General features: G+C 39.3%; 1 protein-coding gene across 3 annotated transcripts in view; it reads right to left on the bottom strand.

Annotated features, from left to right (window-relative positions):
• Positions 1-18,318, bottom strand: part of AP3B1 (adaptor related protein complex 3 subunit beta 1) — a 163,521-nt gene that overhangs the window by 123,364 nt on the left and 21,839 nt on the right. For all 3 annotated transcript variants that reach the window (XR_012621587.1, XM_074812298.1, XM_074812297.1), the window contains exons 4-6: positions 15,555-15,650; positions 10,142-10,302; positions 4,703-4,769 (exon numbers count right to left, since the gene is read on the bottom strand). Coding sequence is in view for 2 of the 3 variants with exons in the window: in XM_074812298.1 (XP_074668399.1) it covers positions 4,703-4,769; positions 10,142-10,302; positions 15,555-15,650 (324 nt within the window). In the remaining variant the exon portion in view is untranslated. The remainder of the gene's footprint in view (positions 1-4,702; positions 4,770-10,141; positions 10,303-15,554; positions 15,651-18,318) is intronic.

Raw genomic sequence — 18,318 nt, 5'->3', positions numbered from 1 at the left:
TACTTAGGAATCAATGAGCATCCACAAGTCTGACCAACACGGTTTGATATTTCTCTCTAACATTCTACTGTCTTAGAAGAGTTCAAAAGCAATGCTGCACTCTGTATAGTACCTGGTCCCAGAACAGGAGCTATAATAACAACAGCTATGATATAGGAAGAATTATATGTGGCCACATACTAATGCAGATCTGTGGATGGGGCTGAAAAAATTCATTTTATCATGCAGCACATGCATTTATATTTCCACACAAACATCATAAACCTTCCTTGTAACAGAGGTATCTTTCCAAACAAAATAAAATCAGATTGAAGTTAAAGACAGAAACCTGCAATAAATTCAGACATTTTTAGTAAGCCCAGCATCCATACAACTACATCCCAGCTACGGGTCTACATTTTGCCTTTTCTTTTTAGATGTAGCTTTAGATACACTTTGGGATACTACAGTTTGGACTGAGGAATGCAAGTCATAACTTCTTTTTCCTTTTCAGGTTTGGACAACAGCAACAATTCCATTGCAGCATCAGCATGGAATTTTTTTTAAACTATTGTAATACAGGTATCATTAATGAACTTGATTTTTCTTGTTGTTTACATAGAGTTGTAAAATACACAGGCTACAAACCCAATGCTGTTCTACAGTCCTTTGCAGTATGCCAAAAGCAACTTAAGCAACAAATCCTGCCTTAAACCCTATGCCCTGAAGCTAGATCATCAGGCTTGTTAAGTGAATGGAAAAAATAGAATTAGAGTGAAGTGATACAGAATCAACCAAAAAGAAAAAGGGAAATAGTTTTCTCTAAAATACCCAATTATTCACACATGACTATGTGACTAGCTGTATTACTTTCTGAGAAAATCATTTTAGCATAAAATACACACATGCTCTTATCTTCCTTTCTACATAAAATCACATTAGCTGCTCAATTATCTAGCATTACTAGAAAAATAAAAGGAGCAGGCATTCATGCTCTTGTACCTGCTTTTCAAAGTATGAGATACTTTTTTTCTGTAAAGCAAGGGTAAACACATAACTAGGAGTCTCTTAAGTCTCAGTAATAAAAATACTTGTAAACATCTTATCTGTTTAAAAATTAAATACACTGGCACAAAATCACAGCTTTGTTTATACACTGTAATAGCCAGTTAGCTACCCTTGAGGGTATGTTAACGATGGTTTGCACTTGATAATTTTGTATCTTAGATTAACTGAGAGCCTGGCTTTTAATTGAATCTTCGTGTTAAAGTCACTTAAGGAGTAGAGTGATCTTTCACTTATCTCACCAGAAATTTTAATGAAGTACTGTCTTAAGGTTAGATCTCATCTTATTTTAAATTTTGCTTACCTCAGCTTCTATTAAAATTTACCACAGATTGAGACCTAAAAAATGAACACTTTATGTACAGTCTGATAAAATGGAGTAATTTTACTGTAGCAAAATACCCATCCAGACAGTTTCTTGCTACTTCAAATGTAAAATGACTCTGACTAATTTAAATACATTGTGCCTTTTCTGTGCAACATAAACTGCATTAATAATCCACAATAGCATGTTGTCCCTGAAAAAAAAATTCTCATTTACATAAATTTAGAGGCATTTATGTTTAGTAGTTATTCTAGCTCACTTTAGTGTAGAGATTATGTCACTTTCAAAAACCATGCTTGAGGTCAAACGGTTATAGAAAATAAATTATAAGTAAAAATTTACTTTTTATTAAAGCGAAGTCTCTAACATCACTTGAAGAACATTCAACTCTTACATATGTCATTAATGTTAATAATTACACTCTCCCTCCAAATACGTCTAAACCAAATGGAATAAGAACAAAAAGCCAAACAAAAAAATCACATGGTGGACTTTCCTGTATCCAGGTATTATATACGATGCATTATGGCTTGCCTGAGGATTATCAGCTCTTAAGTACACAGGAATGCCAAAAGTAACCTGACATTTCCATCAGGGGAAAAAAAGGTGGAGAACTACTGATGTTCAATAATTCCCAAAGTCAGTAAGATTCTCCTGCTCTGGTTTCATTATTTAACGAAAACATCACCACTTTCCCAGCAAACTGATCTGCTGACATTAGGTTAAAGCTATCACAAGATGACAACTAATGTTGATATAAGGGAACAGCTTCTGTGCACTTAAATTGAAGGAATCCAAACATTAGTTTCAAGTAAACACTTGTGGTTCAAGTTCCACATTATCAGCCTACAAATTACAGCACATCTGACTGTCAAACAGGCAATGGAAGCTGCAAAAACCTAAGAAATGCCATTAATCAAACACCTGCACTTCATAAGGCTATGACAAAATGTTGTTCTACAGCTCGGACCCATTTCTAGAATTCCTATGGTAACAAACCTGACTTAACTTTCTTCACACAGACTGTAAAATACTGTCTAAAAGCTTTTGTCTTTATGTATGTAGAAGGAGCTTTTTCTGTTATGCTAAGTGTATAAAATTAACTCAAATTTCCCAAGAGGAGCTTAAATAAGACTTAAAAAGTAGCCAGCCTAAGGCTATATAGGCTACATATGTACACACCTGTACATAAGGACCACCACCCATAAACTGCTGCATCTCCTCCAACTTTGAAAGCTAGAAGTAGCTACAAGTGGCACTGTTTCCTCCACTGTGAGCAAACTGCTATGTTCTCCAATTAAGAGGCGAAGAACAAGCTTGTTCAGATTGCGGTTACCTGCTAATAAAACACTTGGGCACTATATGCTTTCTGTTAGTAAATGTGGAGGTTTTATGGGAACATTCAGTGGAACAAAACAAAAGATTACTTAAGGTGAAGCTTTTCCGTGCTAGACTGGTCTTCCCAAAGCTATCAAGGATTAAAGAGAGACCAATCCACTTTAGATCATAATCTGTGGAGTCTGGGATGAAAGAGCACATATTAATACTTGGTTTTGATTCAGAGAGTCTTGAAGAGAGATTTGTATGGTTCCTTTCTGGAATAATAACTCTTCGTATCATTTCCTGAAAAAAGTAAAACTTCTGAAGCTGAGATGTCACAGCCCAGGCAGGAATCGGGTCTTGCTAGGGAACAGAACAAGAGGAATCAGAGGGAGGAAAAAGTTACAACACTTAACCATTTTATGATTCCAGAGAGGTCTAGAAGACAGAATTCTAGACCATCATTCTTAGCTTCTTGAATGTGCTTACAAAATAGCAGAAATTTGATTATTGCTTCAGCTGGTATCTTCATAAATACAGTGTCCATTATTCAGTGTCACAGAGATGTCAGAACTGTGGCATATACTAAGCAATGAGCATTAATCCCCTGGTAAGTAACTCTACGTGCCAGGATCACTGTGCTGAGGAAAAAGAAGATTCAAACCTACACTATACTTATTTCCTCTAACATTTTGTTAAAGTAAATGTGTAAATGACTAGTTGTTGGATAACTTGCCATTTACCATAAGCAATAAGGACTAGGAAACAGAGTGAAAACTCCGGCATTTTATTTTCCTGCCATCAGCAATAAAAAGAAACAAAGATGGCTTCTCAGCCCTTTATGCCTCCACAGGTATAAAGAATCTAATCTCACATTCACAGATTGCATGCACACCAAGAGCATGAACCACGAAAAGAAAATACACAAAGAACCACTGGGGGGGTAACTCCACAGAAGCACAAAGGCCTCTGACAAATGAGTACAGGTCAAGCACAGATGCAGTCAGGAGAACTAACTGATTTACTGTCTGCTGAGCCATTAAGCTCTGACACTCTCCTTCAGTAACCCTTCAGTGGAAGTTGCAAGATGTCTTTTAGAGAACAGCACCATTTAGGTCCTGAACAGCTGGACTGTGCTAGAACAACAGATGATATATTCCTGTGTGTTACAAAACCACTTGGCAAATAGAAGATGAAGCAACACACTATCTGGTACCTAGTAATACTTTAATTTACTCAAAAAGGATTACATTCACTAAATTAGTAATCTGAACAAGAACACAAGAATATTTTAATTTACAACTCCACTTTTTATTTGCAGTCTATCTTTGATCCTTGCTTAACTACCTTTCTGGCTTAGACATGGGAAGCTTATTTGTAGGGTACAGAAAGAAAAATAAAGTGTGTAACCATTGTGAGACATCCAGAAGTTCATACAGAAAACCTGCACCTATACAGAGCAGGCAAAACATAACAGGAGTGTTAAATTTACAGAAATTGTCCCAGGACATCAGTTTTATTTACCACGGATATTTCTAATAACAAACAAGTGCACAGCAAGTATCATTGTTTAACAGTTGTACACACTACAAGGCAGACTGATGTCAACAGGTATACTGTGCATAGTACAGAAGTAATTTATTCTTACAGTATCACAAACAAATTGAAATTACCTAATTTCCCAATGAAAAATTGTTTATACATAGACACTTGTACACTGCTTCATATCACTATATAACTTTCATTGTCAAAATTCAGTTTAAAGAAGCATACATAAACAACATGATAACAAAACCAGATTAAGAATACCCATGCTGCAAGTAAAATTATCAGTCTTTATTAAAGATGGTCACTATTACAGTCATAGTGTAATGCATAAATACACAATGGTAGTTCTATCTAAAAACATATAAAACCACATAAGCAAGGGTTAGAGAATTATATTATGTAGTGCTGAATGACAACCTCAGGAGTAAACTCTTTGAAAATATTTAATAGCATAACATTTCTTACCGTACTTCTATCCTTCAAAAGCTTTTCTATCACTTCAATTAACATTTCCTTTTGCTCTGGATCAAGACTAGAAGGAAAAATAAAAATCCTTTTTACTCATTTGGTCAGACATGTCCAAAATTAAAAGAGGTTAGGTTTATTGACCTTTAGACACAAGCTGGGAACCAAAAACATTGAAGAAACCACTTTCAGAAAAATCAGTTATTCCAAAGAACTGATTGTAAAAGAGCTTGACTGAAAATAAAGTTAATCAGGGAATAGAGAACTGAATTGAAGGAGTATAAAATTGAATTATGAGAATTACCTTTATGTTAATGTAAAGTATGAAGATTACCACTTATGTGTGTTCTATAATAATCTTAAACTCATAGAAATTTTAGGATAAAAGAAACATTAAGTCAGGCTAGCCTATTAGGGAGAACCTGACAGAGCTTCAGATGTTAAGTCACAAGGATGTCACTAGTTTTGCAGAAGAGAATTTCAGCATGAATGAATTCAGCAGTGAATGTACATCAAGACAAAAGCAAAATCACCCCTTTATTATCTAATTATCAATCTAATGCTTAAAGTAAGACACTTTGTTAACTTCACTAATTTTAGTCAGTAGTATTGGAACTCAGAAATTTGGACATTGTATTCAAGTGTACCTATGCAAAGTTGGGTGTGCAAGCTGATGAAAAATAAACTGCTTAAAGTCCTATATAAATAGTAAAAACAGAGGAAAAACAAAAAGTTGCAAACAACAACCTTTGTACCATCATTTTCATATTCAAAGAGCAGAGAAAAATTTGCCAGAAACATCAATTATTGTCAAACTTGCTTCTTAGGTAGGTAAGGACCAACTTTTCACTCTGCTTCTTCATCATGGATCTATAGAGCATGGAAGAATCGAAGCCAAGGCAGAAGAAAATACAAAGAGAAAGCAGGTACCAAGTGCCATACAGATGAGTAGTTCTATGCCTTTGAAAAGTCATTTCAACATGGATACAACTACAGATAAGTAAGGAAGTATTTGGTCATTACTGTACACTTCAGTTTTAATGCTGAGTGATAAACTGCCCTAATGCACAGTATACCCTTCTCAGCTACAGATTCACAAAGGAAGTATCTAGCTGCATACTACTTCACTAAGGCTCTAACACCTAGCAATACCAGAACATGCTAAATGGGTAACAAAACTTTGTTAGAAGCCACAATCATCATAAGCAAAGCAACAGCACATTGTGCCATAGGTACTTCTATGATCACCTTTTGTTTCAATTTTTATTTTTGTCAAAAAAGGTTTACTGGATCTTCTGCCAAGGACCAAAACCTTCAGAGGAAAAGCCAGAAGTCTTTCTAATAGGCCTTATTTCAAATTTTCAAAATTGGTAAAAATTTAAAGAGAGAAAGAAGTAAGTGCTTATTACTAAGAAACTTTGAAAATTACCGATTTTGTTATATGATCAGAAAAACTTCAGTAAGGACTCTTTAACTGAATTCACATTCGTCCCCCTCTTTCCTGATGTTTTAGATAAGGAAGGCAGCATTCCTGGAGACAAAAGAACAGGCTAAAGAGTTCAGAGTGATCTGCTCCCATTATGGTATCTACTAGCAATTGTATGGAATCTATTAATACTAGCAATGGGACTTTTAAAAGTTCTTTTCCAAAACTCACTGCAAGTAGGTGCAAGTACGCAGAAGAGCTTTCTATTGATAGACGTAAGATACTAATAGCTTTGAAATGCACTCTAAGTGAAATAAGCAAGAGGTCTGACATTTTCAATGATAAAATTACCCCAATGTACCTGGCAATGTTGACTGCATTGGGCACAAATGTTGCTGTTCACACAATGCCTGAAATCTTTTCTGTTTGATATGTAAGCTTCCTGCTGCTAAGATTGATTGAACCACTAATGAACAAGCTCTTCTAGGTCAGACATCCATCCAAACACCATGACACTAAATGCAAGGAAGATTGGAGTATCGAACCTGAATCCAGAAGCCCGACTGGAGCACTAACAGAACTACAGGACTATCAAACAGGTAGCGAAGTCATGGAAACCAAAAAGTCAATGGAGCATACAGGCACTATTAGAATAAACTGTTACTTCTTCTTACTCAAATGCTCACAAAAGATGGAGTAATTAGAGGTAGGACAGTATATAAAATGTGGACTGATCTTCACACCAAAAATCCATCCAGAATTCTGATTTTGACCAACTTCAGAATGAATCTTCTGAAAGTACCTGCTTGTTCCAAATAGGCCAAAAGACAGCCTTGTCACCAGTATGATCTCTATCGCTGAAATGAGGAGCTACAGTAGTGATTTTTGCTGAAACATCTGCTGGGCCTGCCTGTTAAAGACTCCTACTTGCAGGCAAGCCAACCAGGCCTGCCTGTGGACTGGTTAATTTGACAGCCTCTTCACCAGTTCCCAATACTGCTGCTTCTTCAAGTGATCCAGAAAACTACACTCTCTCCCTTGGTCCTGCGGTAAATCAGTGCTATCAGATACACCATTTGTATAAGTAAATTTTGAAAATGTGACAATAAAAGTTCATGTGCTTTCTATAAGCAGTTCCCAAATTCTACTACCAAGAACACAAATGTTAGTTACAACTCCACTCACAAGTTACCATGAAGATTACTGCAGCCCAGGAGTTTGCAGCTACATCAATTTGAAAACTTGCATTATGATGCCTAGGATGTTTGCATGAAGTGAAAACTTGTGAAGGATGTACAGGCCCTCTAAACCATTAAGGAAATCTTTATAGAACATTAGTTTCAATAAGTCTTCCTTTGCTATGTGAGCTAGACATCCATTTTACTACCAGTCAGGAATTCACGAAAACTAGAAGGGAGTGAGACCAGTTTCTCTCGATTGTACTGCTGTATTTTTTACCATGTGCTCTATTTTTTACCATAAAAAATACCGTTTTATGGTATTTGCAAGGATGATTTCAAAATCTCGCCATATAAGCATAGGATACCATATGAACCAGATATAAATAAAAAATACAAGTTATATTTGAAGATGCAATCATATCATATCTGGTTGGATGAAAGATGGATAAAAGGTCTTTTAGTAACCAAGCTAGGTTTCAGCATCTTCCAGTTTTGCACCAATCACCAATAAGCTCTTTAATCTGGACTAGTAAACTTTGCCTGTCATGAAGAGAAGAAATGGAAGCATCAATTAAAGACAAAATAACAATACCATCCAGACTGCTGTCCAGACACTGCTGTGCCTTGCTGGCACTAACAATTACTGCTGAACTCCTCCAAATAGTTTTGATACTATCAGGAAATCAAAGTACGTTCTGTATATAGAGAATAATTCAGACCACAAAGTCTTTTGTGTGCTGGAACCGAATGCTAACGAAAAATAAACTACTCAAAGGACTTAAAATCCATTCCCTCTTGTTAGGTTATGTGATAAAAGGCTTGTCTGCACACAGAGGAGTACAAAGGTGGGGGAAACTCCAGTAACATCTTGACCCAGCTATTCCCAAGGCCATCCCATGATAGCACTTGGCTCATAAGAAAAAAAAAAAAAAAAATCACCAGAAGGAAGGAGCCCCTGTCCAGGTTCTTCGGAGAGCTGCCACAGAAAAGTCATCAGCCTTATGGTCCTGAAATGAACCTATCATCACTGAGAGAAGCTCTCCAGAAAACCTTGCAGACTTAGGGGTGTAAGACTTACTACACAAAGCCAGAAAGAGCATTTTGGGACTGTACAAGACTTACTACGGGATGTTTATGGGAGAAGTGAAAGGGAAGAATCTAGATGATTTCAGGAAGAACAAGTGTAGGAAAATAAGAAGGACAGGTGCATAAAAGGAGCCAGTTGGATATAAACACTTTGCTGCTCAGCACTTGTCTGGCCATGTTCTGTACCTGATGACTACTCTGTTCTGTCTTCTCATTAAACTCTGTTTCTAACTATTGCCCTGGGTGAGGCAGTCTCTATTCTGTGTGCATCTGTGATATGGAGGTCTAAGCTCCAGAAACTGGAGTCAGGCCATGGGTTATAGGGACTTGTATAACTGCAGAACGAGCAGCTGGAGCAAGTACATATGTCACTGATTGCTAGAGAATATCAAGCCAGACTAGGTGGCTTGGGAAGCCAGGTATTAAAGTAGAGTCATAGGTCTGGGCTGGACATGTCTGCATGTCTCTGAGTGAGACAACTGGAGATTCTGGCTACCACAGGAACCAGGGCACCCAGGCCAACTGCTGGAGAGACTATAAGGTCTGGAGGTTGACTGAGATACCCATTTGTGTGTCTCAGTCCCTCTGTTTCTCTCCCTTCTTCACCTTCACCCAGTGGGACACATCTGGAGAAGAGGGGATATAAGAGCCAGTTACTGCATAGTCTGAGTGTCTAAATCCAGCTATTGTGGGATTCACAGTGTCTGAGTGAAAGGGTGGGGGCATGTGTGTGTCTGATTGAGGAGGTCTGTAACAGAAAATGCAGCGGGGTTGCAAGCATTGCGTGCTTGTATACGCCAGTGCCAGCGACTGGGGAGACTGGAGATCCAAAGCCAGTTACTGGAAAGCTTAAGCATCTAGGATCATTACTGGGGGATCCATATTGCACATATATAGGTCTGCTAATTGGCCTGCATCCTGTTCAGCCAGAGAATGCAACAGGATAAGGCTGTTGGTGCTGGTTTTGTTTGCATGAGTGCTGTTTTCTGTCTGTACTCATCTGTATAGCTGGCTGCGTCCATGTGTGCTGTATATGTGTGTGTATGTGTCCATTAGGAATATGTGCTCAGCCTTGCTACTGGTTGGTCTGAGGGGGCATGGAACTGCAGAAGCCTCAGGCTATCTGATTCGGAAACCCTAACACCTCTCACTCTCCTCTTTTTGGCATAGGCGAAATAAAAGGGAAATAAGTAATAGAATAAATGCCTGCCCTTTTTTTGGAAAGGTATAGATTCTGTTGTCCCCACCTGTGTAAACCAGCACCCACCTCTTCATAAGAACTCTTCCACAACAAGAATTTCTGAAGAGGGAAGAGGAAGATTTGGAACATTTAGATTTGCACAGATCCAATCTCTACAAGTTAGTATTCGTTTGTCACCTGTACCGCAAACTACAGCAAATGCCTTCAGGATGAAAGATGCAGATGCTAAACACAGAAATCTTCAATTCTGAGAGTAACCATCAAAATAGTTGCTACACAGATAACAATACCTGATATATTAAAAACAAAAGATAGTGTATCAGTTTCTTTTTGTATCTCTGCATAGTTATCCTGTCATTCCAGCAAGCAAGAAACTTGCCTGAATTTCAACCAAATCAGTTGAGTGACAGAATGTCTACACACACTTTACACTTTCTAAGAAACGGATCTGATATATCTGACACATGCCAACCCCACCAGTAGTCTTAATAAACAGCCCACAACTATCTTAAAATTGCTTTTCAGGATTTGTCAGAATCACTTACCTGTACAGTTTTTGGATTGCATGGGCTGCATTCTTCCTCACATAAGGAGATAAATCAGAAGAGGCCTCCTTAATAGCAAGCATCATAATAGGAACAATAATTGGGACACGGATACTGGATAGAACTCTCAAAGCACTTGCGCGGATTAACTGATTAGGATCCTAAAGAATGGGAGAGGAGGGGAGAAATAAGCTAGTGCAGAAAAGCATCATTAAATTCGGTGCAGTGTTTACACTAATTAGTGACCACACATTAAAACATGTATATCTATCTATCAGTCAGGATTGCAAGCTAAGGTCACAGTAATAATAAAATGTACCAAAATTCACAGAAGAAACTTTTAACAACCAACAAAAGTAGAAGAAGGTAAGAAAGAAAACATTGAAACATTATGAAAATCTGGAAATCTGGCAAAGGAAAACATTAACACAATTCATTTTCCCAAGCAAAATATAGGAATGATGGATAAAACAGACTAATATTTTCTTTAATGGTCTGAAACCTTTTCTGCAATCCAAGTGGAATTCAGATATTCTGAAAAACACACCTAGCCCAGTTTTATTACTTAAATGTAAGAACTGTGAAATGAAAATATGGTTCTCAGTTGTGATACTCCCACCCAAGTTCTTGACAGCAGATCCATTTTATGCTTTTCTGCAAGATATAAACTGAAGCCTGTAACAAAATGAATTTTCTTAAGAACATGTCAAAATATTAAGCTAAGTGTTTTGAGGCTTTCCTCTATTTCTTACCCTCCCTTCTTTTGTCCCAGTACTTGCTGCCCTTTTATAATGCTAGGGTTAGCTTGGAGATCCAACAATAGCACAAAACGTCTGTATTTGGAGGAACTATTATGTAAACCTTGTCCCTTGATCATGGGCTTGGGACATACAGGAAATGTGTTGCTTAATCAAGTACTAAATCCTCTAAAATCTAGCAAACTGAAACTGCAGCAGCATTATTTCCGTGTAATGCCTGCTAGAAGGGCACTACCCAAAGATCATTTGTCCCAAGGACTGAGAGTTGGCAACATGGGTTTTCAGACTGGTATTACTTAATGATCAGTTCATCTAAGCTCTTAAAATTCCTACATCTTAGCAGCTTCTGATTAGTAAGTATCTGGATGGTGAAAGCACTTAATTTGACAGTTTTTGGAAAAACAACAGGATCTTATCAGAGTTTGCAAAGCTCATTTCCAATCATACAAGTTTAAAATACTCTAAAAAGTTCTTTCTAAAGAGGAAGGAAAAATCTCTACACGCAAAGCCAAATTATAATCTTCATAACAAAACCAGAAACAAAATGTTAGAAAAAATGAAGAGAGAATTAATTACATTTGCCTATCTTCCATAGCAGGCTTAGTAATTTCCTTAGTTGCTGAAAATCTCAGCTAGCTCTGTCTACCTCCTTGCCACACCATCACTTCTTTCTGAGTTACTCACAGCCACAACATTTGAGTTATCCTCTCTCCTTTTGTTCCCACTATGCACAGCTTTTTAAAAAGTTATGGCATGAGAAGTATTTACTGTATACACATCTCATTAAAAACACAGGACACACAGTCATTTGAATTTTAGTTTTTCATGGCAGTCACAGATAGTAAAGGTAGTACGTAGTCCCAGAGGGGGAAAAGGATTCTGGGGCAGGAGTTAGCAGGGCTTATTGACAGGGCTTTAAAGTAGATATGAGGGTAGAGGGGGAGATAACTGGGCCTGTTGGGAATAAGCTCAAGGGAAGCATACCAAGGCTTGAAGGATGGTGAACTGGTGAGGGCTCTCCCTCTGCCATTTCATTTGAGAGAAGGGAAAGATGTTTAGAAATCATGGAAGCACCTGAGAAGGGTCTGGTAGGAAATGGGGCCCACACTCACAAAAAGGTGTTGGATTCATTAGCTCATCTCAAGTGCCTCTATACCAATGCACGCAGTATGAGCAACAAACAGGGGGAGCTTGAAGCCATGATGCAGTATGAGAACTATATGAGAGCTCAGAAATCAAGTATAGTGATAACGGGGTTGAGAGTGTTTGGATTAGGTTAAGGGCCAATAAAGCAGATCTTGCTGTGGGAGTCTGCTATAGACCTCCCAACCAAAGTGGTGAGGTGGATGAAGCTTTCTATAAACAGTTGGGAGAAATCTCACAGTCACTTGCCGTTGTTCTTGTGGGGGACTTTAACTTCCCAGATATCTGCCGGGATCACAGCACAGCAGAGAGGGAACAATCCAGGACGTCCCTGGAATGTATGGAGGATAATTCCTCACACAGGTGGTGAGTGAGCCGACCAGGGAAGGTGCCCTCCTGGACCTGCTTCTTGTGAACAGGGAAGAGCTTGTGGGGGAAGTAAAGGTTGGAGGCTGTCTAGGGTGCAGTGATCATGAGATGATTGAGTTTTCATTCCTTGGAGAAACAAAGAGAGGGGTTAGTAAAACTGACGCCTTAGACTTCCAGAGGGCAAACTATGACCTGTTCAAAAGACTGATTGACAAAATCCCTTGGGAGGCTGCCCTGAAGGATATGGGAGTCCAGGAAGGCTGGACATACTTCAAGAGAGAAGTCTTAAAGGCACAGGAGCAGGCTGTTCCCGCGTGCCCAAACACAAGTAGGTGGGGAAGGAGACCGGCCTGGCTAAACAGGGACCTTTGGCTGGATCTCAAGAACAAAAGGAGAATCTATGACCTTTGGAAGACAGGCCATGTCTCTGATGAAGACTATAAAGATGTAGTGAAGTTATGCAGGGAGAACATTAGGAGAGCCAAAGCGCAGCTAGAGCTCAACTTGGTTACAGCTGTTAAGGATAATAAAAAATGTTTCTATAAATTCATTAACAACAAAAGGAGGATTAGGGAAAATCTCCCTCCTTTATTGGATGCAGAGGGAAACATGGTAACAAAGGATGAGGAAAAGGTTGAGGTGCTCAATGCCTACTTCGCCTCAGTCTTTAGCAGTGGAACTGGATGTTCCCTGGACACCCAGCCTCATGAGCTGGGAGATGGGGAGGGGAAGCAGAATGAGGTCAGCACAATTAAAGAGGAAGTGGTCAGAGACCTGCTACTCCACTTGGATGCACACAAGTCTGGGACCAGATGGGTTACACTCAAGGGTGCTGAGAGTTGGCAGATGTGCTCACCAAGCCACTTTCCATGATTTACCTGAAGTCATGGCTAACTGGGGAGGTCCCACTGGACTGGAGGGTGGCAAATGTAACAGAAGAGGCAGAAAGGAGGATCCAGGAAACTACAGACCTATCAGTCTGACCTCAGTGCCAGGGAAGGTCATGCAGCAGGTCAACTCGAGTGCCATTAAAAGTCATATAATGGACAACCAGGGGATCAGGCCTAGTCAGCATGGGTTTATGAAAGGCAGGTCTGCCTGACAAACCTGATCTCTTTCTATGACAAGATGATCCAACTATTGCACAAGAGAAAAGCTGTGGATATTGTCTACCTGGATTTTTGAAAAGCATTCGACACAGTTCCCCATAGCATTCTCATAGAAAAACTGGCTGCCCATGGCCTGGATGAGCGAACGGTCTGATGGGTCAAGCACTGGCTGGATGGACGGTCCCAGAGAGTGGTGGTCAATGGAGCTAAATCCAGCTGGCGGCCGGTCACAAGTGGTGTTCCTCAGGGCTTGGTGTTGGGACCATTTCTGTTCAACATCTTTATTGATGATCTTGATAAGGACATAGAGTGTATCATCAGTAAGTTCGCAGATGACACCAAGTTAAGCGGGAGTGTCGATCTGCATGAGGATAGGGAGGCTCTACAGAGCGACTTGGATAGATTGGATTGGTGGGCCAACGTCAACGGGATGAGCTTCAACAAGGCCAAGTGCCAAGTCCTGCACTTGGGCCACAACAACCCCCTGCATCGCTACAGACTTGGGGAGGTGTGGCTGGAGAGCTGTCTGGAGGAGAAGGATCTGGGGGTTCTAATTGACAAGCAGCTGAACATGAGCCAGCAGTGTGCCCAGGCGGCCAAGAAAGCCAACGGCATCCTGGCTTGTATTAGAAATAGAGTGACCAGCAGAAGTAGGGAGGTGATAGTCCCCCTGTACTCTGCACCGGTGAGGCCACACCTGGAGTATTGTGTCCAGTTCTGGGCACCTCAATACGAGAGAGATATTGAGGTGCTGGAGCGAGTGCAGAGGAGGGCAATGAAGCTGGTGAAGGGCCTGGAGAACAAATGCTATGAGGAGCGATTGAAGGAGCTGGGACTGTTTAGTTTGAGGAAGAGAAGGCTGAGGGGAGACCTCATCACTCTCTACAACTACCTGAAAGGACATTGTAGAGAGGTTGGTGCTGGTCTCTTCTCACAGGTGATTAGTGACGGAACAAGGGGTAACAGCTTTAAACTCCAACAAGGGAGGTTCAGACTGGACATTAGGAAAAAATTTTTCACAGAAAGAGTGGTCAGACAGTGGAATAGGCTGCCCAGGGAGGTGGTGGAGTCACCATCCCTGGATGTGTTTAAGGGTCGTTTAGATGAGATGCTGGGGGATATGGTGTAGGGGAGAACTTGTAGAGTAGGGCTGATGGTTGGACTCGATGATCCCAAGGGTCTTTTCCAACCTGAATGACTCTGTGATTCTGTGATATGTCATTGAGATAAAAACTAGAAGGAAAGGGGCAGAAAGCTCTCTAGTCAGTTGTGAGATGCTCCTACAGTTGCACACTTGGTGCTCTAATTGCAACATTTTCCAACAAGATGCAAGGTCTGGATCAGTGACATGACAGAAATTAATTATGAACCTAGAGTAGCCTTAAAAGAAGAGTACAAGAAAAAAATCCAACTTTCTCTTATTACAAAAACTGGCCAAACTTAAGAACAGAGACTTAATAAATCTTTCTTTTCTCCATGGTCACACTTCAAAGGCAATCCTAATCTTTGTTCTTTAATCCCATTCCCCATTGTGATCTGAATTTGAAATAAAACAGTATAAAATACTATTTCTTCAGTGTTTTTAATAAAAAAGAAGCACGTGCAACACATTGAATATTTTAATTTAGGTACTACAATCTTCCTTTTGTTCCAATTATCTGTTGTACACAAAGATCTTTTACACAAACTAAAAGGAACACAGGTGGTTCAGGGTAGTAACAAGGTCTTCTTTCTACCTGCATAAACTACCTTGGAAAGAGAAAGGCATTCCAGAAATTAAATGCTGGACAGGTGAATTTGAGAGCACCAATAGGCTGCTTTTCTTTAGTGAAGTAATTTTATTTCATGCAGGCTTAGCTGCTTGATGAGGTTTGAGGTAGCACAAAAAACTCTGTCAATGACATAACTTGAAACTACTCTATCCGATGCAGGTATTTACATGCTTTAGTTTACCAGACTACCCTACACAGATATTTTTATTTTTGTGATACCAGCTCAGAATTCTCTATGAAATGTTGTTTAGTAGTCACTCACTTTTAAAGCACGCTGGAAAGTACTGATGGACAGTAATGCTAGATCTTGCTGTTCCTCCGCGTAACGCATCAGATAAACATATACAAGCTTTTTTATCTGAAAAGAAAAACACCGTGAACATCATTATCAGAAAGTTCTAGAATTCTATAAAACGAAGTTCTAGATTGCACATTTTCATCAACATTTTTTTCTCTGAAGAGTTAATATATCACTCACATGCTTCTCAAAAGTCTTATGATTTAGTGTAATGCTTTTAAAAGAAACTCCCTGAGCTTTTGCAATATTACCTAATTAATAATACAGTCAGATGAAGGCTAACAACACATACTACTGCTTTATATTATCACCTAGTAAATAAAGACTTGAATAATCTAAGAAGTTGACATGTGGTAACTGACCACCTGAGCACTCCTGTTTTTTTCTTATGGAAAATAGGTTGAACTGCAATAGCCAAGGATTTCAACAAGCCCATTTTACTTTACCCTGACACTCAAAATCAATTACTTTAACACATTTGAAAGATAATATAATTTCCAAATGAAGTGTGTTAACTTACACTCTTTAAATCTGCTTAAAAGAGCACTTCTGACTATGTCTTGGACAAAAGCGAAGGGTATTAGATTCACCTTTGCCTGACTACAAGCATTCAAAAGATGTAGCCAATATAAGCATACCACAAAGGATGCAATGTTCAAAGATTAAGAAAACCTCAGTATGATCTTGGGGGAGGAGGGTATTCAATTTAGTTCACTTTACCCCCTCATGGCCACTGTATGCCCAGGAAGCAGTGAAAACATTTTTTACATTTGAGTTGTAAACTGACTATTGGGGTTTATAATGGAAAATTCTGAAAGACCCTCAACTACAGCTGTGCTATAATTACTGTCACTATCAGAAGATGTATGTTTGTGCCAATTCTGGCAAAAAGCATAATATTAAATCACAGAAGGTTACAACATACAAAATTATTTGTTGTTCAGCTATAGACAAGCAGCAATCAACATTGACCACAAGAGGCCTATGCATTGAATGACTGCAGGTGTGCAAAGAAAGCCTCCTTTCCTTGAAACCACTCTGTGACTAGAAATGGAAGCACTTAGAGCTTCGTGACTACACTATTCTTTTACTATTTACCTTCATTCAATGTTAAAATGCTCCTTTCTGTAAAACTAATCATAACAGGGGCACATTAGGCTTCAGGAACACAGGCAGATTTGTTTAATTAGTTTATCAATATAAGCACATCAAACTCCATGAGTTATTGACCAAGACTTATTTTTGTTCTATACCACCAATTGTTTATTAGGTCACTTTTTGTATCCTTACCATCCATGACATGATGCACATAATCAAGTTGAGATCAGCGTGTACTTATAAAAACAAAAATCACAAGGCACTTCTGTAAACAATAAAATGCCCTTTGCTTCTTTTAAAATAAATGAACGTGTTCTACTGCTTCTTCACCTCCATTTCACCCTATCAGAGCATCCACCCCCAGAGGAAAAAAAAAAAAACAGCAGCCATTTCTGGGCAGGAAAGTCACTCAGATGAACTAATGTATTTTATACTACTGCATTGTAGCAATTTGTATGGACAGATTTGTGTAAGAATTCTTAAGGACAGGAAGAATTTGGCAAAACATTTTCAGAAAACACTATCAGGATCAATGTACTAAGAATCTGCCTTAACCCAGTAATATCTCATTAGGATTTCAAAAGCATCCTAAAAATTGGAACATGGTAAAGGTTTCTGAGACCTAGAAGTGCTAATCAGGTAGCTCTAAGTATAGCTACATTATGGCCTAAACTTGTCATCTAACTAACATTGATAAAGAAATTAGTCAGCTGGTTTTACTGAATGCCCTGATCTCTTTTCAGTTTAACAAACCTTCCACACAAATATGTTAGCGCTAAATGGTGGAAAAATAAGTAATGAGGGAACTTTAACTACAGCATAGAGGAAGACATGTGAATTCACAACTAGTTGTTTTAAAATATAAGAAAAGGCCCATAAAATATAAACAGTGAAAGGCTTCTGCTAATTAATGTTAGCTTATGTGATAAAACCTTTGCCTGCACACCCACACAGGTTTAGCTTCTCCCTAGGCTCTCACAGGAACCATCAGCCCAGAGGTGCAGAGAGACACAGCAGTAGGAGGCAATCCAAATTTAGGACTCAAAGGAAAGCACATCCTGTCAGGTCCCTCCCCAGGACCACCTCAGGAGAGCTTCAGCTCCCATGTCAAGGTGTAAAACCCATCAAGAGTCAACACCAGAGCACCTTTCAGACCAAGGGGCTTTTCTGTGTAGAGGTACAGGATGTAGATGAAGAGTATCTTAGGATTGCACAAGATTTATCATGGGGTGTTTTGGGCAGGAACCAAAGTGAAGGAGAAGAGAGGGAAATCTATGTGACCTGGGAGGAACAAGTCAGGGAAAATAGAGGCGTAAGCAGACAAAAATGGCTGGACACATCTAAACAGTTTGCTGGTTGGTACATCTACCCTTTTGTGCCCTGCACCTGATCAGCACTGACTTGTATTTTCTCATTAAATTCCATTTTGAACTATTTGTCTTGGTGAGATACTCTCGATTCAGTGTGAAGGTGCATGTATGTGCCAGCAACTACGGTCAGGCCACAGGCTGGAGGGCCCATCTGTCCATGGGCACCAGCAACGAGGGAGACCAGAGTGAGGGGACTTAAGTGCAACTCCAGCAAGTGGAATGGGACCTCAAGTCATAGGGGCCCTTACACCCATGGTGGC

The sequence above is a fragment of the Strix aluco genome, chromosome Z (genome assembly GCF_031877795.1).
Source record: "Strix aluco isolate bStrAlu1 chromosome Z, bStrAlu1.hap1, whole genome shotgun sequence".
Lineage (NCBI taxonomy): Eukaryota > Metazoa > Chordata > Aves > Strigiformes > Strigidae > Strix > Strix aluco.
The sequence above is the reverse complement of the archived record's forward strand: the minus strand, read 5'-3'. Positions and strand labels throughout refer to the sequence as shown.